A 25251-nucleotide genomic window follows, 5' to 3' on the forward strand; every position below is an offset into this window, starting at 1 on the left:
GGAGCCAAGACAAAGTTCTCTGATCAAGACTCAAAGTTTAATATTCAGCACTGCATTTATATAGGGGAAGCCCACCAAAACCCATCCTTTGTTTCAGCTGGATAATGTTGCATAGCAGACTCAGCGGGCAGTCTCTTCTTCTAAGTTCTGGCAGGAAGTTGCAAGTGTAAACAAAACAGTTGACTTCACCTATGTATTAAGTAAGGTCCTGCAGGAAGTTGCAAGTGTAAACCAAATAGATGACTTCTCCTAGATGTTAAGGTCCTGTGTGGCAAACAAGATCTGTTCAGACTGCTCAATGCTGGGAAGGGCACAACTCCCCTTTTAAGGTCTTAAACATGCATCTGAATTTTTTCATGAGCACCTGATAATATACATAGAGAAGTCTGTAGTTGGCATAAATCCCTCCATCAATCTGCAGTTCCTGTGGCTTTCAAACTCTCATATTAGCCCCCACTTTGTCTCTAGAACTTTAGCAATTGTTCCTAGTGTTCTCCTCGATGCTGGATGATGTCTTCCATCTGAGGTATATGACAAGCCTAAATTCAAAACCTGTTTTTTCTGCAGCATGTTTCCTTTCTCTTTGATTTCAAAGTAACTATTTTGCTATGGTATCTTTTGTGAAAGATCTTTTTTATGAAATCTCTCTCCCTCTTTCTCTCTCTTTTTTCATTTCTCTCTCTCTCCCCTCATCTTTTAACACTCTTTCTGGGGTACATGCATTTATAGTCAGTCCAAAACACAGATACTTATTTGACCATTAAAAAGAACATTTATTCTTTAAATTGAGGCCATAAGTACAAACATTTCCCTTCCCTGGGCCCTGCCTGTATCTATGACAAAGTTCTTCAGGATCCTTCAAGATCCATCTTTGATTTATATACACCTTTAGTGGAAGAACCATATCTTGGCCTCTCTGGCAGGAGTCTGGCAGAGCCTTGCATTCACAGCTCATTGTGCTTTTGCTGGGGTTGCTTCTTGGCTAAGGGCTGGGTCCAGAAAGTCACTTCCTCCCCTTTCAGTCTCTGGGCTTGCTGGGTGGTGGCACCAATCTTCAGATATCCTTCTTTCTGGTCATACTCTGGCCAATGAGGCAGCCCTTTGCCATTAGGGTTTCTGGGAACAGAATCAAATAGAATTCCTCAAAGCTACTCTGTGATCTCCGCATTTTAATAAGATTTATAGTGATTCCTGGATTATCTGTGCCCAACCATCTGCATATCACAAGAGATAGGGAGAAACAATGTAAGAGCAATGGTTTAGAGTGACTGGATTTGAGTGTGTACCTAGCCTTTAAAATCTACTCTTCATCCCAGTGAAGACCTTGGAGGTCTGGTCTTGTCCAATACCCCATACCCATCTTTGCCTCCATCCTTACCCATTCCGAGCAAAGTTGGCCCAAAATTTCATCATCATCTTGCTGAGTTTGATCTCCTCTTCAGAAGCACCATCTATGAGGAAAAGTGTGGGGTGGGGAGGTTAAAAACAGAACTCAGGGCACTGTTTAGAAAGGCAGAACTCTGAACCCTATTCCATACCGACTTAGTCAAAAGTCTACAGAATCCTAGTTAACTAGTACACACTTTCAGACTGAGGAGAACTGATCTAGGATTTATCAGCAGAATGCCCATCCAATACTGACTTCATTTTCCATGCCTACCCATTTGTTCTTCCACACTCAGGGTAGAAAGATAACACCGTGGGGTTTCCTCTATCCCATAATATTGTTGGCTCTTAGGTATTTTCTTAGTCTTGTAAACTTATGAGTGTTGAAAAATATAAAAATACAGATGTGGTAAGTCTTTAACTGGGAGCTTACCATGACAGCTGATGTGCCCTGAGCAGCTAGAGAGTGGGTTAGGAGTCCCATGCAGTTTCTGAAATTCATAGATTTAGAAAGGTTTTCTCCAAATATTAACTGTGTCAGAGCATCATATTGCATTATTAATTATAATAAAGATAAAAATTCACATACATGAATATTAAATGTCTACATAGATTGGTAGACATACTATGTGTTTTGAATATGCTTGGCCCAGAGAGTGGCACCATTAAGAAGTGTGGTCTTGTTGAAGTAGTTTTGACCTTGTTGAAGGAAGTGTGTCACTGTAGTGATGGGCAATGAGACACTCCTAACCACATGAGAGCTAGTCTCCTCTTGTTTGCCTTTGGAACAAGATGTTGAACTCTCAGCTTCTCCTGTGCCATGCCTTCCTGGGCTGCCATGCACCTGCCTTAATGATAACATACTGAATCTCTGATCCTGTAGGCCAGCCCCAATTAAAAGTTGTCCTTATAAGAGTTGCCTTGGTCATGGTCTCTGTTCACAGCAGTAAAACCCCAACTAACATACATACCAATATATGTGACTCTGATTCACAATTTGCACCAATTCTGAACCTACCTTCGGTTATGTTCTGGTATATTATTTTGATTATAAATTGAAGAATGATTCTTGTCATCAAGTGGGCTATGTATGATATACAGCATCTCAATCTCTTGTCAATGGTCAGGAATGTGAGAGAAGTTATGCTGGGGACACAGTAATACATATTCTCCTTCATGTATTTTATACCAGAGGAAAGAGTGGCCACATCCATGTGTACCTCACCCCCATTATACTAAATTAAGAAATTAAGATCAAGACTGGAGAAACTTTTTCAAGAATATGAAACCAAGATTGGAGCCCAGCCCTATTAATTCTACGTGCATATGAGCAAAGAGCTATCACCTCTTAAAATTGGAGCACCAAAGACAGAGTAGACTTCATCTGCGTGGTCTCCTACTACATTCTTGGGTCTTTGGGGTGATGAGAAGCTTGGGTGGTATTCATACTCATACATGTAGGTGGGAGTGCCAGTATCTGGAAAGACATGAATTCATAACAGTTCATGTTAGTTGACATACACCTAGATGTAATCAAGGCTCCTATCTTCAAAGGAAACCCCTATTCATAAGCACATCAGAAATCATCTTCAAGAAAACCCATTGATTTCCTAATATTTGCAACTAGTTAACAAAAATAAAAGTGATATTTGAGTCTTATGTTAATACAATCATCATAACAATTATATAATGAATGTTGCAATGAACTTGGTAAATATGCTTTATAGGTGTTAATGGTAACACACTAGTGTTTGTTCATTTCAAGAAGATTTATGACACACTAAGTGGCTCCATTCAGCTTGGCCTTAAAAATTTCTAGAAACTGAACCAAATCTAAGTGTGTGCCTGACAATAATGTTATTTATTTCTTGTTAAATTGCTGTTTAAGTTATCGGGCAAGTGGGTGGGCTCTGGTACAGAACTCTCCAGAACTTTGCTTTATTCACCTTCTTTCTCATTTCCTCCCTCCCTCTTTCTGGAACTTCCTCCTCCAATAAACTACTCTGCATTTATGTCACCTGTATTCTATTGCCCTCTTTTACTCCTCCCCTCTCTTCAGACCTCTTCTTCCTATCTCATGCTTCCCTTTCTAGTCACACACACAGAGACACAGACAAACAGACACAGATACACACACAAACACACAGACATTCACAAGCACACACAGAGGCACAAACAGACACACCCACACACAGATAACATGTACAGACACAGGCATTACACACATACACACAGACACACAGACACACAAAAATCTAGGCTTTACCTGTGACAAAGATGTGCTATTTGTTTTTCTGAGTCTGAATGTTTCCTTATGGCGGAAATCATAAAGATTTCCGTCCATTTTCCTACGAGTGCTGTCATTTTATTTTTCTTTATGGCTGAGGAAAATTTCATTGTTTATGTATACTATATGTCCTTTAGCCATGCATCTGTTGATAAACCCGGAAGATAGCTCTATACCTTAGCTGTCACAGTAGATAGCTCCATGCCTCAGCTATTGTGAATAACACGGTAATAAACATGGGCAAGTAAGTACCTCTGTGATAGAAATCACTTCAGCACAAACTTGTTCAGAGATATATCTTTTGTGTATTAGTAAGGATGTCTGAAAGAAATGGGGCATTCAGAAATGAGAAACAGATGTATAAATGAAAGCTTATGGCATAACTTACTTCTAGACAGGCCTTGCAAAAATTATTGAATTCTTTAAAATGAAGCAGAAAGATGCTAGTGAGTAGCAGGAAGCATGACAGCACAGATAACATATCATAAAGTTAACATACCAGTCCTCAGATACTGGAGGATGTAATGATGTAATTAATGATGTAATGTGTGAGACTCTATCTTCAGGCCACTCCAGTTATGTAATGATGGTGTGAGAGACTCTGTGTCCTCAGTTCAAAGGGTAACAATGAAAACAGCACCAACAAATGCAGCTGAAAAGTACGAGCCTTAGCTCAAAGAAAGTGCTCTCCACAAAAAATGTAAACTCTGATGTCAACGTTGTAAAGTGCACATAGGATGAAGAAAGTAGGGGACTCCTACATGCAAACAAGGACCAACTGTTACCAGCAATATGGAAGGCTGCTGTGTGTGAGAGATTCTTGATTGTAACCACAAGGCAATTACATGTAAAAATTAGTAAGAGGCACAAAATCAAAGCAGAAAAGACTAAGCATTCCACTATGGAGAGCCATCAAGCCACAAGAAAGGACAGCCAGGTAGGTAGAAACAAAGTGATCCTTTCAAAACAATGACAACAAAACCATCCCAAGAAAATAACACTCTTAAGTCTTTGCCTATCAATAACTCTCTCTAATATACTCTCAAAACAAAACAAACAAAGAGACTTGCCTGATTTTAAAGCCTTGTATCTTCTGAAGGTGAAGGAACAGGAAGAGATATTATTCAATGATAGAAACTATCACAAAGGAGAGTAGCTACAGTTACATAAAATGATAAAGTTCAAGCTAAAACTGAAAAGGCAGAGAAATAAATATATTGCATGTTGAATTCATGGGTTGATCTTAGGGAGGATAAAGATTGCAATAACAGGATGAACTTCAATATCCCCACCTTTAAAACTAGGCAGATCATTCACATAGAAAAATAAAGAAGAAACACCAGGCTCAAGTGGCTTAGGGATAAAACAGATAAATATTCCAGCAAAAATGTACAGATTATGAAAACAAATTTCAACAAAAGACTGATGTTTTTAAAACTCCTATACAACATTCTTCAGAAAATCTCCATTAAAGTTAACAGGAATGAAATTATAGCAAATATGTTTTCTGAAAGGAATAGAGAAAACCAAAATCAAAAGAGAGATGGATTTTAGAATTGTTATTTTTTAACTATAAAAGTTTAAATATTCATGCTGAAGTCAGAGAAATAGACAAGTGAAGAGCAGATCAGAAGTAACTTATAAAGATTTGGAAAATATTTTACTAATACAGTGCTAGCCTAGCATACTGGAGGATCTAGGTTCTACTCCCAGCACCACACACACACACACACATACATATACACATAGAAACACACACACACAGTTTCTCTCTCTCTCTCTCTCTCACACACACACATTCTCTCACATGTAGACACAGAGAGAGAGACAGAGACAGACAGACAGAGAGAGAGAGAGAGAGAAAGAGAGAGAGAGAGAGAGAGAGAGAGAGGCAGATACAAAGACAGACAAACAGACAGGAGAGAAATTTGTAAAAGTATAAAAATGTACAAAAAGTTGCCTACCTTTGGACCTTTGCCTGCCTGCTGGACTAGAGGAGGCCAGAGTAGAATTCAGGGATCTGAGAGAAGTTCCAGGAAATTATTCACAACCTTCTCTCCCCTGTATTCCAGAACCCTAAGGACACTGCAGTTACAGAGGCAATGACTCCCTATTTACCCTTCCTGGGCACCGCACTGTGTGGGGCCTGCTAGAGCAATCCCATTCACAATCCAAATGACATTTCTTTTAGCAAAACAGACAGAGCAATCTTAACATTCATAATGGAGCACAAGAAACCCTGGATAGCCAAAGCAATGTTGAGTAGTGGGAATACTGCTCCTGGAGGTATCACAATACTTGATTTCAAATTATCCTTCAGAACCATGGCATTGAAAATAGAAAGGTGCAGAAAGAGATACATGGATGAATGAGATAGAACAGTGGACCCAGATATAATACCACATGACTACAAACACCTGGCTTTAAAAGTCTCCCAAAATACACGTGATAGGATAACCAGATATCTCTTTATTGAAGAATGAAACTTAATCTTTATTTCTCAACTTGCACAGAACAACTCCCAATGGGTGAAGGGCTTCAACCTAAGATTTGAAACAGTGAAACAGCGAGAGGAAAATATAGAGTATATGTGTCAAGATGTATGTACAGGACTTCATTTTTGAATAGGATGGTAATTGTTGAACAAATAAAACTAGTAATAAACAAAAAAAACTTAATAAAGTTACAAATAGATTTTGTACAGCAAAGGAAACTCAGTCAACTGAAAAAGCAGCCTACACATGGGGAAAACTCTGCCATTTATATCTGATATAGGATTAATACATAGAATATACAAAAAAAATCTGAGAAACTAAGTATCTGGAAAAGAAATGTAATAAAAAATAGGCCAGGGAACTGAAATATTGTGTTACAAAAGATGATCTTGAACTTCTGATCCTTCTGCCTCTCATCTTTATTAATGCCTGCATCTTTATTGATGGTCTAAAAGCAGTCATCAATAAAGAAAGAGTTCAAACTCAACATTAAAAAAATTCTAATACTATAATTCAAGTGGTGCGATTAAAGGTATATATTCTATCCCAGTTTGTAGGGTGCTGGGGATTGAACCCATGGCTTTGTGCATGCTAAGCAAGCATTCTAGCAACTAGTATGAACATCCTACACATACCTGGTGTTGTTTACTGCTATTAACTACCAAGTTAACTATTTGCATTTGCACCTCATCCTCAGAGTCTATAGATTGGAAGAAAAAAAAATAACAGGACCTCTGCTGAATCAGATTTTGCACACTGACTATAGGATCTTTTCAATCTGTCTATCCTAGGGAGTATGCAGGATAGGGGCCACAGCAGGTGAATCTTCATCACTCTCCTATCCAATTTCTGTGACTCACCTCTGTGGTCACGGGACACAATTACCGATGGGACACCAAATGACACATCCCCAAACAAGTCGAGGAGTCCATCTCTGATCTTAACGGGGTCATCACTACCTTTTGTGTACTTCTCAACAGCATCTGGAATTCTATCCTCTGGTATGACCTGAAATAGATGTCAAATATGATCACCAGCCTCTCCTGCAGGTTGAGGCTTCATTGAGGCTGACGCTCCTGTGGACTGTGTAAATCCTTCCTGGGGTGAAGCAGTGGAAGACATCTGAAATTTGGCCCAATCCCTCCAAATATCTGTATTTCTAAACCAGTGGCCATGAATCCCTAGATGCTTACCAAAAAGGAAGTAATTTTCTCCAGAAATTCAATGGCCATCTTCTTGTCCATTTTTACATCAGCTGGTAGAAATCCCATCATCTGTTAAAAGAAATGATTAAGAATTTGTGAGTCCTCAGGAATGAACAGAAAATGACAATCAGGAAAACCATCCTCTTACTGTGTGGTGAAGGCTCTAGCTGTTCATCCAGTGGGTTTGGGTCTCTCACGAGTTTAACAAAAAGAAATTAATGAAGCAAATGTTTTATACAGAGAAAGTCAAGAAAGAAACTGAAGGCACCCCTAAATACTTATGTATGTCTGGAAACAAGTTCCCCAGAAAACAATTATTCGAAGTTAAAACAGAAGCAAGAAGCTCAGAAACAGATGCACAGGTTATACCCTTCCCACAAGACCCAGTTTCTGATGTTTGTGTCCAGGAATTGCCTCACAAACCACAAGAACAGTCAGCCAGACAGGGATAGTTTATTGATCATATGCCCCAGGAATGATTGAACAGGGCCACAGGTTAGATTTGGGAACTGAACCATGACCCTGAGTTAAGGTCCTACAGTGCTTTTAAAGCGTGAGATCTACAAACATCTGTACCAAGTTATTCCATCAGTCAGGATTTAGGAATAGGGAATTTCCTTAGGAGCACGTCTCTGTTGTACACTTACCCTGCTCCTATTGGTTGGGGTATTCAGTTGTGGCATGGGACTTGCTTTGTCCAATATTCATGTCTTAACTTGTCTACCAGGATGGGACTTGTAACATTCATGTCTTAACAACAAGGATGTCAGTAACCTACATACATGTTTCTTTCTGCCAAGTAGGATGTCAGCCCAAGGAGGTCATGGGAACTTAAACTTTACTTACCTGCTACTTAAAATGGAAGTCTTATCTTAAACAGTTCCTTATGTCTCTTATGTTGGAGTCCATCTAGGGGTATCTTATACCATAAGATCTTATACACAGGTGCAGGAAGTAGTGCTGGTGGTTGGTTCGGGGCCAAGCTTATTGTGGATAACTATACAAGATGATTTTAATGACTTCTATTGTGATCGGTTTTTAAGGGCACAGAACATAATAGAATATGTAATCAATTTGGCATTATAAAATTTCCTATTAGCAGTAGAAACATATGAGAAAGTTTCCTTATAATGGCAGGCTAGCCAGATAACAGTTACCTAGGCCTTAACATTCCATTTAGTCCTTACTATTTTACCTAGGCTTTAACATCTGAATCAATAGCTATGCCTGTGCTCTTTGATCTCTGCAATCCTTCTGCAGAGCGGTAGAACTCTCAGCTGAGACTAATTCCCTTCTAATGTCTAAGCTTGACTCCAATGACAGAATAAGGCACTTCCTAAGATACACACAACCCTATAAAATGCCTATTTGAGAAAGTTCAATGGTTTGGGGTGAAATTCCTCTTTCCCCCAGCAAAACGCTGTTGAGAAGTCTGACCCTGAAATGTACCCTCTCTTAGAGCTACGACTATACACAATTCTCAGCCAGCCTCCAATCATTTCTTTCAGTTTTGAAATATAAAACATCAAAACAAAACTTTTAGCTCAAGAGCTTAAAGGTAAATTTTAAAGTATTATCCATAGTGTGGGATAAAAGCTTGGGAAACTAACTGTTGTTTCCTTCTTTCAGTCCTTGGGAAAGACAGAGACCTGACTCCTTTAAGGCTCTTACTTTACCTCAGACCTCTGCCTGTTATCACAAAGAGGAGTCTTTCTCTTCTTCCTACATCCCGGAGATATAGTGGTGTGGACTCATCATCACACCACAGTACCTTGCAGTGTTCTCAACAGTCTGGAGATACCTCTGGATTTAGGGTTAGGGAGGTAGTTCAGATAATGCTTTATCATTTTATCCCTGTTGTCCTATTACTGATTAAAATATGCCCCTCTTTTTTTTTTTTTTACTATTAGCAGTGAGTATTTTAATCTTTAAAAGAATCTATTTCTCCTCCATTCAAAATAAACAATAACCCAGAAACCCCTTCTTTTGAAAAGTGGCAATGAACCACCAAGTATCCCTGTGGAGATCTATAGGGTTGGAGAGTCTAAGCACAAGGAGGGAGATGATATATGTACCTCAGCCCAGCTCTCCTGAACTCCCAGGTCTTCTCTCACTTTCTACTTGACCTTGGTTATTCAGGCTACAAAAGGGTTATAGCAACAGACCCTTACCTAGACCAAGAACTTCATAATTCATTAAGAAAAGACGAGCAAGTAATATAGAGTTCCCAAGCCTGTGCATCTCAGTTGGGCCATACCAGAGAAAGTTTGTTTGGGTGAATACACTAGAGTGATGGGAACAGCTGCCTCAGACACAAGGCAGGGCTTAAAGACAAAACTGATGAGAGCACAAAGTAGAGGTATGATAGCAGCATGTTAGTAAACAACCATCTGTCTAAGAGGTTCATGCTCACTGTTGGCAGAAGCCAGCCAAATTCTTGCTTGTTGATGCCCACAATGTAGGGCACAGTGTTGAAACTCTTCCCAGCCAGGATCTCTTTTGGGTCCTTTGGCAGCACCACTCCATCGAGCACTGTTGACACAAACTGGTGGAAGAGAGCAGTACAGAGTCAGAAATCCCCCACATCTCTCACTATACCTCTGTAAGGGAGCAGCTGGAACACAGATTCCATGACCGGGAAGTGCTCAGAAATCTTTATCTTTTAGAAGGCCTGTGAGCCACAGAGACCAAATTTTTAGCATTTGTGAATGATAAGACTAAAAGAAATAGTTAAGTGAAGGGAGGGAGGCATTTTCATTAGATACATAGCAAATATAAATATTTTATATATTCATAAATGTATATATTGAAACACATATAATAAATATTTCAATCATGAATATTCACTAGAATTGATTTTTGCTATTTCTAATGGTTAGGTCTATAAAGTTCCCATGGATTCTGAATTTGTGAATCCTTGGCCTCAGTTACATTGGAATTTCAGAGCTAGGTTCTTGGGAACCACTGGTCACAATATTGTCATCATCCTTATATATGGAACCTTGTTTAAATGTACCTTATATAACATATATTTCTCACCAAGAACTAGCATAGGCAAGATTTAATCATAATATAATAAAATGCCATTTGAGCAAGGATTGATACTTCTTCAACCCTGGGTAAGAAAACACTTTCTTTAGCTTCAGCTGCAATTCGTTACTGGCATGTGGATGCTAAATACTGGAAATCCACAAGTTTAGATATTTTACTACCTTTTCCACAGGTTTATTATACACAGTAGCTATCACAGGACCATCCCCCCTAAATTATAAAATGGAAAAAATGCAAATTCTATTAGGTTTGCTGTATTGCTGTCAGGATGTCAATGTGAGCATCATAGTCAAGGGCATGATGTCCAGATGGAAAAGGCTGTGGGTCAAGGAAAGAGATGCTGCCATTTGGAGCTTAATCCAAGACAGTGCAAGTCGGAGCCTGAAGGAATGAATGTCCCAAAGCAAGATTAGAGAGAAAAGGGGTCACAAAGTGAGATATCCTGCACACCCTATTGAAGATAGAACTCAATAGAGTGGCTATGCTTTGAATCTTAAGTATCCCTAAAGGCCAATGTGGTATAAGTTTGGTCTCCAGACTGTATTGCCAAGAAGAGGTGGTAGATTCTTTAGGAAATGGGGTTAAGTAGGGTTTGAGGTAATGGAAGTGTCAATTTAAGGAAAACTGTGAACCCCTGTCTCTTTCCTACTTCCCTCTTGGCTTCCTCTAATTCTGTCCCATTTCCATTTTCTACTTTTTTTTTTCTTTTTTTTAACCTTACCTCTGATTGTAATGAGACATAACATATTGCTAATTTATTTTTGCTATACCTTGCCTGAAAGATGGAATTCTTTGAGAGACACTTTTCTGCTTTCCATCTCTGAAACCATAAGCTGTTACATAGTAACATCTTCTTTAAAAATGCTAAACTTCTGAAAGAATTGAGACTCTTTAAATTTCGTAGTCATTTAAGGGATGGGGGGGTGTCAAGAGGGCAGGGCTATAAAATTTAGCATGGCTAATGTCACAAGACCCTGACTACTGATGGGAAGTGAGAAGAGGGGAGACCATGGAGGTCACTACTGGGTCACTACTGGAGTTTTTATGGGTTCAAGAAAGAAGGTGCTACATCTCCCTGTGTAGCTTATGACTTATGTTCCTCAACAATGGTTTCCACCACCCTTAGTTAAGCAACTCAGCCATATGGCAGTATAGCCTCTTTTCATTGGCCCTTCTAGTATAATAGTTATAATTGAAAAGATAAAAGGTTGCTGACTGGTAGCACTAAACTAGCACTCAGAGGAGGAGTGTCAACACTGCCTCTGGTTTTCTTGGCTCTGCTAACCTGTTGCTCTGGACCTCAACAGGAGAGAGAAAGAGAGAGAGAAAAAGAGAGAGAGAGAGAGAGAGAGAGAGAGAGAGAGAGAGAGAGAGAGAGAGAGAGAGAAGTTTTTGCAATCACAGTCTAAAACTGCAGCTACAAACCTTAGAAGGTACTTACATTTTTGGTATCTTGCTGATTGAGTTTAAACAGATTCTGTGGAGACAAAGAAAATGATTATGGTTAGAGTCTTCCTGGTATAAAGCACATTTTCAGACCTGTGTTCCCAGTTTCTTCTCAAGCAGGATAAAAGAAACCTGTATGGCATCTTCTCAGTCCATGCAGATGATGGATAAAAATGAGGTCCTTGGAGGGGCAGCAGTCAGAATTAACTAGTGCTAAGACACAGCATCAGAGTCACTGAGGCTCGGAGTAGGTGCCTGCCTCTGTGCTGGCATCCTCCTTCAGCCCTACCCCTATCTCCTCTGGTAACAACACCTCAATTTTTCTGTTTAGAGAATGTGTGAACAAGGTGACTTCGGTGGCAGGATGTTTTAACTTTGATGGGAGACTAAGCAGGATGGATGGTGGATCGGCAGAATGGGATGCATCCTCTGCTCCTGCCCTTTTGCTTCTGTGTCTTTATGAGTTCAGAACATGAACTGGATCACTATGACTCAGAACACAGGGGACAGCTCAAAAATGGATACAAGACAGTGCTAGTCAAACAGACTTTGACTCTACAGGAGTATTGAAAGGAATAGATAAAAAAACAACAAAACAATGAAAAACTAGGGTGTAAACTCTTTAGAGCACCTGGAACAAGCTACACTCTTATATTTGAGTTATTTGATGTTTTTACAATCCATTCATTTTCCTGTTTAAGGCTTCTAACTTGAGGGTTTGTTTACAATAGTAAACCCAACTCCTACACGCTCACTGGTGCTCACTATAGCCCACCATGATGCAGGTAATTTCAATGCTACTCCATCTAATGGGTCTGGCCTAAGTGTGTTATGGTTAGAATATCACATGATCCACATTGGCTAAAGAACAGCTGAATAAATGAAGCTTGTGTGCAAGCCGGTAGAGGAAGTTCACTAGACTACACACCCACCATTTTCTGTGCAACCTCTAAGAGCTCCTCCTCTGACTTCTGGCGCAGGCAGTGAACAATGACTGCAGATGTGGTGGTTTTACAACCAGCAATAACAGCAATTTGCTGCAAGAGATAACAGGCAACCATGTCAGTATCTTCCACTGATGTAGACAGGTGTTCTACTCTGCCTACCTAAATGCCATTTCTAAAGATAGAAAAGATTTCCTGAAAGCATTCTAGATCAATAGACTTTCCATACAGGCACAAAATGTTGCCTCTGTTACTGGTATTAACGTGGGTAATGAACACATCTGAGCCTGTTGTCTTAACTTTTAAAATACAATGGTCCAAAAATGTATTATCTTAAGAGAAGCCCTATGCAGTGGATAAAAGGCAAGGAATCCATAATTCCACTGTCCACTCCATTTACAGGCCTATCAACCTCTAGCTTCCAACATCTGTTATATAAAGAGAACTAATGCATGTGTCATGTTTCAAAGGGCATCCTGTCTTTCCACACAACTCATGCAGAATGGCAGAGCATGTGAATAACATGACTCGTAGGAAGAAACTTCAGAACCTACTAAATATAGTTTAGATGGAGCTCTGTTCAGCCATTCTCACATTGGAAATCTCTGGAGCACATAGCCGAGTCCTATGATCAGAAGGACCCCTGAGGACTCCAAGAAGGAGTATAGTGATTTTCCAGGGTAGGACCTACCTTAGTCACTGGCCTGACATCCCTGATATACAATCCAGGAGTGAGGGCCACACCACTCTCAGAAATGGCCCTGTGGTAGAGGTTCTTAGACAATGGGGACAGCATCTGTCATGAAGAGAAAAGGGGAGTTTATGCTTACAGGGGTAACAATGTCATCCACTTACCTTCTGAATTCTCCCCTGCCCTGGTCATTCTTGGAGACTCTGGATCTAAGACTCCACAAAAGAAACTCAGAGGAGTGGAACTAGGGCGCAGAGTAAGAAATAGCAGAGAATGTGGGCAGAAGTGCCTGTGGTGACAAGAAAAACTACTTGAAAGACATTTTGACAATTCCTAGTCACAAATTCTGTCTGAGATTTTTGTTGTTGTTGTTATTTTGATGTTATCCTAAAAAAATAATGATCATGGCAAAAAAAATGAGGAGTCAGCTTTGGACTAATGTTTCAAGTTAACATGAAATATGGGACAAAGAGAGAAAAGAGGGGGGAAGGAAATGGTGGTATTATCACAGAAGTAGCCAAAGATATATACTTCATATCTTATTGTGTATAATGGAAACAATGGAAGATACCGCAAGATCCTGACACTTGGGATATTCAATAAATAATCAATTCATATCTTACCATGGAACTTTGCAATTATGAGTGATAACACTGTGTGAGTATTTAATGCTTGGGGAGATATTTATGTCATACTGCACTTTAAAGAAGAGTTTCATTGTTAAACAAAAAGCACAATTCGATTATAAGATTCAGAAGGTGCATGGAAAAATAATAAATAAATGATAGATGAATATATAGACTGGAAAATAGGTAAGTTTGCAGAAACTGTAAGAGATAGATAGGGCAAGATATCCACAGTGACCATACAAGAGTGTAAGAGCCACAGCGCTATACATGACATTTTTCTTCTTAATGTTTATCTGCAATTTTTCTTTCTTTCAATTTAAATATGTATGTGTAAAATGCAGTCACTGAGTTTGCATTTTGTTTAACTCTGTGTTTTCCTATGGCTACCAGAACTTTCTTTAACATCTCCTTAACTCCCATTTTCCATATAAGAATTTTTCTCACCTCAGTTTCCATGTTTTGCACAGTCGCTACCCATTCTTCACTGTCCCAATCCTCGTCTCAGCCACTTCCCACAAAAGAACTCACCCTTCTGCTCCAAACTCTGATGCCCACCCTAGTAGTTATAGACAAGCCATAAGGCCACCTCATATAAAATCGTTTCTTCTCTCCACACTTGAGTTCCCTACCATGTAGATCTACTTGGATCCAAACAATTACTTCTTCCAACTTGTAATTTATCATCAACCTTATTTCTCAACAGACACAAGGTAAGCCTCAACCCTAGCTAAGAAGATACAGGTAGTCAATAGTACCCAAGAGAGGGAGGGCTGCTTTCTGTAAGAGTGTGATCCTGATGGGTTAACCACACCCCAGTGAAGGCCACACCTCCAAGAATACATGGACAACATAAACTATGTATTATGAGTTTAAAATTAAAAATGAAAAGAGGACACAAAGTTAAATAGGGACTGGGAAGCAGGAGGCCAAGCAGGAGATGGGGAATGGGGAATAATGAATACCATCCAAATTCACTGCGTGAAATGCTCAAAGACTAATAACAAAAACATTACAAAGCCAAAGCCTTCTGTACAAAATGAGATTCAATTTTTTTTTATTGAATAAACATTCTTAAAGACTTCTGGTGGGTTAAGGGAAAAAGAACTCAATTAAGTGAAGAGGCCAAGGCTGTCATTGATCCAAGCTAGAACTGGAGCTGTCTACAACTCTGGGGACACCAAGTAAAATTTTGAGCTTCCTAGGAACCAAATACCATCAGTTTGGTTGTAGGCAACTGACCATCTAATGTTGTGCAGGAAGTAAAATCAACACCAAATCCAGGTTTTGGACCAGCAGTTGGCTGGTCTCTGAGAGATCTTATCAACAGACATATTAGCAAGACGGGGCATGAGGCATGGAACCCAAGATACTTACAAGAATAGAGACACTGAAACTTCCTGCTGACTCTCCAAAGATGGTCACAGAGCCTGGGTCCCCTCCAAAGTTGGCAATGTTGTCCTGGACCCAGTGCAGTGCAGCCACTTGGTCCAAATGACCCCAGTTTCCCCGGCTGTGTTCATCCCCTGTGCTGCAAGTGACATAGAAGGTACACATTGCATGACAGGGATCTTAGGACCATAAATAAACTGGGGGTGGGTCCTTTGCAGCTTTCTGGAATCCAGGTGAGATCAGCATCCCTGACATAGGAATCTTCATCTGCATTAGGCTGTCACTCATTATTCTGACAACTATATACTAAGAGTCCAACAGACATCCAACTATGGTGTGAGGGCCACAGCATCTCTTGAAACAAAGTAAAAACAAAAATGGCAACATTCAGCTTACAGCACAGAGCACAAACTAACAGATAAAATGAGAATATGGTATAAGGGACTGGGGAAAGAAAATCAGGTAAGGAAAGAAGCAACGGTGGGTCTGGGATGTGTTTTAGGCTCATAACCAAAGAAACTCTCTTGAGTTGGCTGCATTGCTAGAGTCATAAGTAAAATGGGCACACAGAGCTTTGTAAATATCAAAAGAAGAGAATTTCAATTAAGATGAGCAGCAAAAATAAAGTACCTGGGACTTGGGGGACAAAACTGTGTGCAACTTCTGTGTGGTTCAGGTAGAGGCAATGCTATGAGCCTTGGTGTGGCTTCTGTGTCATTGCAATTCATATGAGTATTATGCAAAGGCATGACACGGATCAGACAGTCATTGTTTCATTAACTGTTCTGGTCATAGTATGCAGCAGTTATCATGTAAAAGTTGTAAGTTTGATTAAAATGACCCTTATAACATTGACCTATTCCAAGGCTTTGCTAGGTGGTAAAATGGATCCAAAGCAAGTGGATGGACCATATTTTAAAGATAAACTTGCAAGGATCTTTTGCCTGGCTGGGGGAAAATGGCATGAGCCAAGAGTCCAGGATGAATGCAAACCCTTGTGAGTATATGGGTGCTTGCAACAGCAGTAGCTATATAGGTGCCTTGTGGAAGACAGATGAAGACTTTGGTTGGTATCAGTAGTCCAGCTTCTCCCTGTGAAGTGGGAGAACTCTGTACATGTGTAGAGAAGACCTGGAGGTAGGTAAAAGGACTACGTAGGATTTAAAGGAGAATGGGGGTCATAAATTGGGTAGAAGTGTTGCTGGAATCACTCAGAGTATTTATAGACAGTGAGAAGGAAGCACACAGTCACCAAGTCAAGAAGAAAGGGACAGAAAAGTAGTCGACATGGTAGCAAGGAGGACAGTTGCAAAATCAGGGCAAGGAACCTTCTCATTGTAGCCAGTGTTATAAGCCATATGAGATTGGGATGAGCACCAGTAAAGTCTCAGCTAGCTTCTAGAATGACAACTTGGCTGCATACATATTCAATGGTTTGGATCTGCTCTTTGCCACAAGAGCTCATGTGCAGGGGCTTCAGCACATTAGGATGTGCTAGGTTTCTTTGGTGTTAGAATTTGTAGAAGGTGAGGTCTTTCACTGGGTGCACTGTATTTTGAAGCAGTCTGTATGCTCAGTAAAATCATGCTATATCCCAAGAAAGTGAGTTGTTACCAAAAAGGCAAGATCAACTTTCCATTTTCTTGAACTTTCTGATTTACCATATGGTTGGCTCTTTGTCCCATAGACTCAGTTTCTATTCTTCCATCATGATGCAGTATAGCTTAGGGCCTCACCCTATACCCAAGTCGAAATAATGGTGTAGTCCTTGGTATTCTGTCACCCCAAACACTGACCTAAATAGTTCTGCTTTCCTTATTACTGACACATTTCAAATACATTTCCATAGAGCTAATCAATATAGTAGCCAATATGCAGAGAGGCGTGTCCACAAACCTTACCTGAGAAATCCCCAGATGCTCAGGCGGTACTGAATAACCACCACCACCACGTTTTCATATGCAGTGAGGGTCCGTCCATCAAAGGTTGATGCCCCACCCACCGTCAGACCACCTCCATGGATCCATACCATCACCTAGTTAGCAAAAAAAAAAAGAGTCATACTTGTTCTAGAAAATGGAATTGGGAAGGGACTCAGAAGATGTCTGGTTTGATTTTCCTGCTCTGGCCCTGATTCAGAGCATCACACTCAAAGTTTACCAGGGTCTAGCTGGGTTGCAAAGGTAGTATTGACTTTCATTGTTGACTTAGCTGGCTGGAAGCCAGGATGTCACCTCATTCAATGTCCCCACCTTTCTTCTTAGACCTATGTGCCAAGTCTTCCCAGGGTTCTTCTAATTGAAAGCATCATCATGTGAACAACAATGGCCTGGCCGAAGGTGTTATCTTTTCCTAGCACTCTGACATCCTGACATGTGGTCCATTCTTACAGCTGAGTCTTTTAGCTTCCATCCCTATTACCTGTGATGTGCCTACATGCTCATTTCTAGACCCCGATTGGTACTCTCTCAGGTGCCTTTACTTCTCCACCTCCCCATCTTGCTAATCCAAGTTTACATCCACTTTTTCTGTCAAGCCTTCAGCCATCTGACTATTAAGAGTTGACTATACCAGGTTGTTTTAGAGAACTTGAGGCTGATCAGGGATATAATAACCTTTAATTTATGGCTTCAGAATTTAAAGAGGTCACATTTCATAGAACTGAGAGAAGATAAAGTTGAAATCTTATACAACACTATATGGCACTGCTAATAAGGAAAGAGAAAGCAAGGATAATGTGAGCAGTGCTTCTGTGGTCTTTGCCAGGACTCAGGTGCAGCTCAGCAACCACTAAGGAACATTTACAATATGTGAGGGAAAATGAAGCTAGAAAGGCCCATGATTCCTGCTCTTTCAGCAAGTAGAAACAGACCCAGAATATATGCCCACATCCCATGTCCCTACAGCCTGTGTACATAGCTTGATAGTTCCTTGCTTTTCAAACTCCATGAGCTTCTATTTCTTCTCCTCTTGGGCTCTCTACAACATACATGGAGGGTCAAACTCATCTTAGAGTAAAGATGAACCAACAGGTTGGCCAATAAAATGTTGAAGCTGTTATCTTGTATGTCTGTAAGGACTTGCATGCCATATTCCATGAAGGCAAAGCTATACAAAACTGTCCATGTTCTTACTTCTTATCCTCATTCTTAAGTCTGGCTGTATGGATGGGGAGTCCAAAACAGAAGGTGAACAAATGAGTGGGAGTGAGATTTGTTCTTACCTCCTTACACAATGCAAATATATTTAGGAAGAAATATGATTCTGGTGACTTCTGCTTCCTCCTACACATCTGAGTTCTGTCCCAGATGCTGCCAGGAGTCTGAGTGGATGCTCATACCCTGTCTTATTCCACTTCAAAGATATCTCTTTTATAGTAGCTTCTCCTCGGGACTCTACCCTGTAACTGGCAGCCTGCCCTTCCATGGCCTCTTTATTTCTATGGCAAATGCTGACTCATTAGGCCACCAGCAAGTGCCAAAGGCAACCAGGGAGGAGAAAGAGCTACATACAATACAGTCACAGATGGGTGGCAAAGGACATGAAAAGTGCTTATGAGATTGCGTCAGACTCCTCCCTCCACACTGCTGTTATGGAGCATGAGAGTTTACCCATGGCAGTGAAAGTTGTCTTAAGTAACATGAGGAGAAAGGCAGCCCACATCTCCCTTGCCAGTCCCTGCCTAAGAGCATACACAAGTGTGAAGATTAAAGACCCAAGCAATTTTCCTGCCACTCCTTCTGGTGGAAGGAAGCTCTTGGACCCTGACTCAGTCCTGGCATGTCTGCTCTTATGTCTAGCTACCTTCATTTCCTTCCAGTCACACCAAAGACCCGGATGCTGTAGCACATGGGACTAGATTAGTGGTTTCCAAACTTACCGGTAGCCTGCTGTTCTTTGAAAAGTCTGCAGGGGTGTAAATATTTAGGTAGAGACAATCTTCAGAAAACTCAAGATAGATTTTCTCCTTCCTATTCGTCATGAGGTCATTGACCCTCTGCCCTCTTGCTGCATCTTGGGAACACCTAGAGGGGAGAGTGAACACCTGAGATTCCAACATATAGAAATGGGAGATGTCACCTGAGCTTCAACCTTGCACCAGGATGTTTGTGTTTGTAAATGGAGGGCTAGAATCCAGTGTCATTAGTAAGAGGGACTTTGTGGTTAAGTGGTGCGAACCTGGAGACCATCAACCCAGTAGAGAAGTACTTGGCATCTCTCCATTTATTCAAGCCTTTGAGACACCCTGGGTAATGGAGAGATGTTCGTAGTCTGACCTACCTGGGATATGACAATCTCACCAGTGTTTGTGTAGTGCTTTGCTCTTGGCTAGCCCTAGTTCAGTGAGCTGAGGGTGACTCTGATCGTTCACCAGAAGGCCTTCTTCTAGTGCTTATGAGATTTCTGTGAATCCAAGAGCTATACCAATAACTCTTTATCCTGTTGCAAGTCATGGCTGACATCTTTATGGGATGATCCCAAAGACCTGTAATCTAGTATTTAGTCACTGACATGCTAGATGATACTAATTCAGTTGTATTTCCTGCTCTTTGCCCAAATCTCCAGGCACAAGAAAAGCCAGTGGTATCTGTAATGACCTCTATCCGCCTCTTATGCAAGAATAACTGTTGACTTCTCTGTCAAGAGATCACAAAGGACAAATGTAGAATAGATAAAGAATTGGTGGGAGTTAGTGAGTCACGCTGGAGTCCCAGGCACAGATTTTAATTTTCCTTGTATACTAACTCATTTAAGCTAACACACAAGTAAATAACTTAGTTAGCTACTAACTAATTAGTGTGGCCTGCCTATCCGTAGTTCTGTTTAATACTGTCACTTTAGAGAGGGTTCTGAACAGAGGACTCTAGAAAAGAATGAAAGGTCTAAATTAAGGTCTAAATGTTTCTAAATTACTCTTGAGGCTTCCAGAAGAACAGCTATCTGGCCAGAGGATGACTCCCTCCTCCATCACATAAAGACAAATCCTCTCTCAGAATGAGGCCCAGACCCATGCCAGCAGCTTACATTGGTGGGTAGGAGGTGGCGTTCTTCACGAAGCTCCAGGGCTCTGCAGGCTGTGGTGGAGCAAACCTCAAGGATCCAAGAGGGGGTTTGGCAAAGGGGACTCCCAAGAAGACAGCCACAGGCTGTGTGAATCCTTCTACATTGATGTATTTCCCCAGGACTTTGCCTTGAACAGTGTCTACCACAGGTGGTGAAGATGGGTTTCCTAGTGGACACAGAGGAGTGATCAGATCAGACCTGGATCCCAAAGTCATGAAGGAAAAAGAACTGCCAGGATGAACAGAACTTTTGGTTTCCCTTTTAGAAATTTCTCAGAACTCTTACATTTTTGGCTGTAAGCCTAGCCTTTAATGCCTGAGCCATCTCTCCTGCTTATTAAATCAGATGCAGAGGCCCACGGCCAAACATTGAACAGATCTTGGGGTTTCTTATGGAAGAGTTATGGGGAAGGTTGAGGGCTCCAAAAGGTATAGAAACTCTACAGGAATATCAAAGTCAACTAACATGGACCCTTGGGGCTCTCAGAGACTGAACCACCAACCAAAGAGCATGCACAGACCAGACCTAGCCCTCTCTTCCCCTGCACATATGAGACAGATGTGCAGCTCAGTCTTCATCAGGTTCCCCCAACAACTGGAGCAGGCTGCTCCTAACTCTATTACCTGTCTGTGGATCCAGTTCACCCAACTAGGCTCCCCTGTTTGTCCTCAGTAAGAAAGGGTGCACTTAGCCTGCAGAAACTCAATGTGGCATGGTAAAAGATATCCAGGGAAGACCTCCACACTCACAGAGAAGGGGAGGAAAGTGTAGGGGAGAGACTATAGGAGGGTGGGGACTGAGGAGGGACAGTGATCAGGATATAAAGTGAATGAATAAATAAATTAATGAAAAAATGGAGCCCTCTAGAAACCTGTATCCATCAGAACTCTGGTGCTGAGCAACATGCTGAACTATAGGATGAAAAAGAAGTGGCCCCTTGTCTCTAGAAGGTGAGCCTTATAGGAAAACAGACATGCTTGTGTTGGAAGATATGAGGTCTTCTGATTGGTGACATTATGGAGGAGCTGAAAAGCTGAGCAAGAGGTGAGATGACTATGAACAATGAAAATATAGAGCAATTAAACAGGGGACAAAATCAAGAGGTCCAAACAAAATAAGTGCCCGGCTAGGAAGGATAAACAGCCTATGGGTGGAGTTTATAGGGAGAAGATAATCCATAGAATTCAATGTGTATCAGGGAGGGCACTGAATGCCTGGTTAAATGATTAGAGTTTACATGGTGGGCAAACATGGAAAAGAAGTTTTTCTGGAATTGAGAACACAATGATCTAAAGTACTCTGGTCTGTCTGTGTAGGATCCTCTAAGGGGAAGAGGAAATGGAATGATATCCATCTGACCTTTGGTTCCATTCTTCAACAGCAGACAATCTTCCCAAATCTCTCACAGCTTCCTTATCTATTTTTCCACCTTCTGTGAGACCAGAAAGAACTACCCTAAGCATCAGGAGGATGTTCACACATTTCATCACAACTAATCCTGGTGTTTCTTTGTTTGGTTAATAGCCTTCTTGTCAGAGCATTGTTTTAAACGTGTGATTTCTATCTTCTGGTCCTGTTTCCCTTTAGCTGCAGAAAGTATGTCAATTCCTCCTCAATAAGGAGAGAGAGAGAGAGAGAGAGAGAGAGAACATGACCTGGGCCTGGGGTGGGTAGGATGGTGGGAAAGGACTCAGGGTAGTTTGGAAGGGTAAAGAATATGATCAGTATTGTATAAATTTTTATATAGTAATAATAATAAGGTTTGTCAGAAAAGAAAATTCCAGATTTTTCTTTCAAAAATAGCTTTGGCACCAGAAAGTCCTTATGGGGATCAAACTTACAAAATAGTTACCTATGAGGCATGAGCTCATTTACCAGTTCCATAATATGGACATTTGGTTGTTTTTATTTCTGATGCTAGTTATTGTAAACGAAAGCAAGGGAACGCCTGGAATCACAGGTACATTTGCCCCTCAACTTATCCTGTTTTGACATAATGGCATTTGATTAACGATGTGTGTGTGTGCGTGTGTGTGTGTGTGTGTGTATGTGTGTTACTTTAAGATCATTAAATTATCAGATTGAGACCTCTTCCTAAGTCTGAGATGAGCTTTATAGAGAAGAGCCATTAACACTGGGGACTCTTTTGGGAATTCCTATTAGAAGCTTGAGGTCATGCCTGGTGTTATTAGAAGTCAATCCCCTGCTTGTGTTCTTATGTCATGGCTGTTAATTATTATTATTTTGTTTAACTTTTTATTTTTAAACCCACCACTGGGAAACCTGGATTATGAAGTGATCCATAGATTGAAACATGGAGTGTTGATATTTCCATTTCCTTCGTGAATTCAAGAGTTATTTTCTGTGCTTGGGCCCTGTTTATAATCAGAAAGAAAGTGGTTTAAAAGATACGGAGTTATGTATGAGGAATGGGGACTTGCTTCCTGCCCTGATATGATGCTAAGGAGAAAAAGAAGGCAACAGGTGAATTGTTTTTACCTACAGTGAATCTGTAACATCAGCTCTCTATGGGATGGGTACAAGGAGAAGGAAGTGAGATAGCCTGGCAAGTGAACCAGGGCTGTTGGGGTGCACTTATGACCCCATTGCTTGGGAGACTGAGGCAGGGGGAACCACCTTAATTTCTAGACAAGCTTGGGCTATATAGCAAGTGAAAGTATAACCTGAACTGTGTAGTAAGGCAAACATAAAAAACATAAACAAACAAAAACAGCATTGCATGTGATCATCTCCATATTAAAAATCAGAAAGGGGCAGATGGCTCTGTCCAATTGAGCTGAGGGTATGCAGCGTGAGTGTGTGTGTGTGTGTGTGTGTGTGTGTGTGTGTGTGTGTGTGTGTGTGTGACTCCACTATAGGAGCATAACATAAGAGAGAGAGCCAAGATCCTAGAGAGACACAGCTACAGCTGAATGAGAACACCCACCAAGAGTTTTGACAGGAGAAGGCATGAACCATGGAAGCTTTAGGAGAAGGAAGAGGAAGAGGAGGAGGAGGAAGATGAGGAAGAGGAAGAGGAGGAAGAGGAGGAAGAGGGATAAAAATAATGATTCATAGATGAAAGAGGGCAAAGTCTGATTACAAATGATCAGGCATGGCTAAATTAACTGTGAACTTTCAACCATATCACCTAGAACAAAGTGTGCTTGCATGCAAGGGGTAGGGGTTGGGGGAGGATATTGCCAACAGAAGTTATGACTTACATCATTGCACACATATGTGATGCCTACTGTATACCAGAAGTACATCCCAGTTTTTTGTACTTATAACAATAGTCTTTCCAGGTAACTATTGGTATGCCCACTTAATTTGGAAGTATCCTGTGTGAAGTTCCTAAAGACAGAAAGAGAGTGGCATTGCCAGGGTGACCAGCAGCAAAGGCATGTTCTTCTTCAAATCTGGGTCCTTCAGTTCCAGGCCTCTCTCAATATCACCTAACCACGCAGGATGAGGCATTTGGGGAATTGATTGCTGAGTACTGGCTTTGGATTCAAGAGCTAGAGACAGCCCGGGACACAATTTGCCAGGCAAACTTGGAAGAGCATACCAGTCTCTGCAGGCCACTTATCTCAGCCAATAAAATGGCACAGATATACAGCAAAATCAATGCTATAACCACATATTCACCATGAATTTAATTTGTATGTCTGATGTTTAGGAGGCTATCATGACCTGTGGGAACTGTCCCTCTCAGAGTCTATTTCAGTAATGACCCTAAACGTTTCCTTTATGATAACATGGACTACTTGTCCATCTGGCCTCATCACCCTGAACCTGGTACCAGACTCTTAAAATGTGCACTGTTCCCTAGAGTCCCCTGAAATGTTAACCAAAGAGGCATTTGCTACAGGTTCCCCCATCCTGAGCCTCCTCACGGATCTGGCACTTCCTGGTCATCCCCACCTTAGTACTATGTCTTTCTTCTTGGAAATAATGAGTAACAAAGTGTTTTTTCAATGGCTATTGGGTCCTGATGTGCTAGCTTGACTATACTCCATGTTTTCCAATAATCCATCTTATATTTATGTATTAATAGAAAATATGCATAGAGGGCCCACTACATGTAAAGGCATGATGAATGGGCACCTTATTGCAAGTGTACCTCTCCTCTAGAAAACTTTATGAATGAAACCAACTAATCCTCTACAATCCAGTGAAGTAAGGAAACCGACCTGTCTTGATTCCTTTTGTACCAGAGTTGGCTCCTTGTCCTCTGCACCTATAGTGTGCTGTAGGGTCTTAGGGATTTTATTGTCTCCTGATCTCAGTGTGTCCTGTACCATGGTCTGGGCCACTTGGAGGCAAATCCAAGTGAGGAGAGTGAATTCTCCTGTAGAACTAAATCTGTCTTGTCTGTGCTCTAGGCACAACCCTGCAACTCTTGTGTGCCCACAAATTTGTATTTCAAAAGTACTCACCGCAAACCACGCAGGCTGCTAGAGACACGAGGAACAGAGCACAGAGGCACATCTTGCATGGACAGGCTCCCAAGTCAATGAGGTTTCTGACTCTGATCCGCAAGGAAAGGGAGTGTAAAGTCCTGCCCACAAACTGGGAACCTGCCCAAGAGACCTGCCCACAGAGCCCAATTACACAATGCAGAACTACACACACACACACACACACACACACACACACACACA

The 25251-nt window shown here is 41.0% G+C and overlaps 1 protein-coding gene across 2 annotated transcripts; it reads right to left on the reverse strand.

Moving 5' to 3' along the window:
- Positions 1-749: 749 nt before the first annotated feature.
- LOC117723120 (carboxylesterase 1F-like) lies at positions 750-25118 on the reverse strand. Of its 2 annotated transcripts, XM_076915623.1 has the most exons (15): positions 25027-25044; positions 23812-23941; positions 20549-20753; positions 19404-19548; positions 17425-17558; positions 15509-15662; positions 13506-13610; positions 12803-12907; positions 11866-11901; positions 9787-9918; positions 7362-7442; positions 7029-7176; positions 2732-2863; positions 1379-1451; positions 750-1116 (listed from the first exon to the last, which is right to left on the reverse strand). In XM_076915623.1, coding segments are annotated over exons 3-15 (1419 nt in total). In that variant the 5' UTR covers positions 20551-20753; positions 23812-23941; positions 25027-25044; the 3' UTR covers positions 750-944. The 2 variants fall into 2 exon arrangements, with proteins under 2 accessions (XP_076771738.1, XP_034378428.1); XM_034522537.2 differs by lacking the exon at positions 23812-23941 and having other exon boundaries at positions 25027-25118.
- Positions 25119-25251: the final 133 nt, after the last annotated feature.

This window comes from Arvicanthis niloticus, chromosome 18, assembly GCF_011762505.2.
Source record: "Arvicanthis niloticus isolate mArvNil1 chromosome 18, mArvNil1.pat.X, whole genome shotgun sequence".
NCBI classification, from domain to species: Eukaryota; Metazoa; Chordata; class Mammalia; order Rodentia; family Muridae; genus Arvicanthis; species Arvicanthis niloticus.

Bases quoted from the DNA above. Each gene is read 5' to 3' on its own strand.
- LOC117723120 (XM_034522537.2), bottom strand. From the start codon at position 25,078: ATGTGCCTCTGTGCTCTGTTCCTCGTGTCTCTAGCAGCCTGCGTGGTT. The intron at 12,908-13,505 runs GTAGGTCCTACC...TATCTCTTGCAG, and splicing joins ATGTCAGGCCAGTGACTAAG to CAAATTGCTGTTATTGCTGG. The intron at 7,443-9,786 runs GTGAGCATGAAC...TTCTTTTAACAG, and splicing joins TTGGCTGGCTTCTGCCAACA to ATGATGGGATTTCTACCAGC.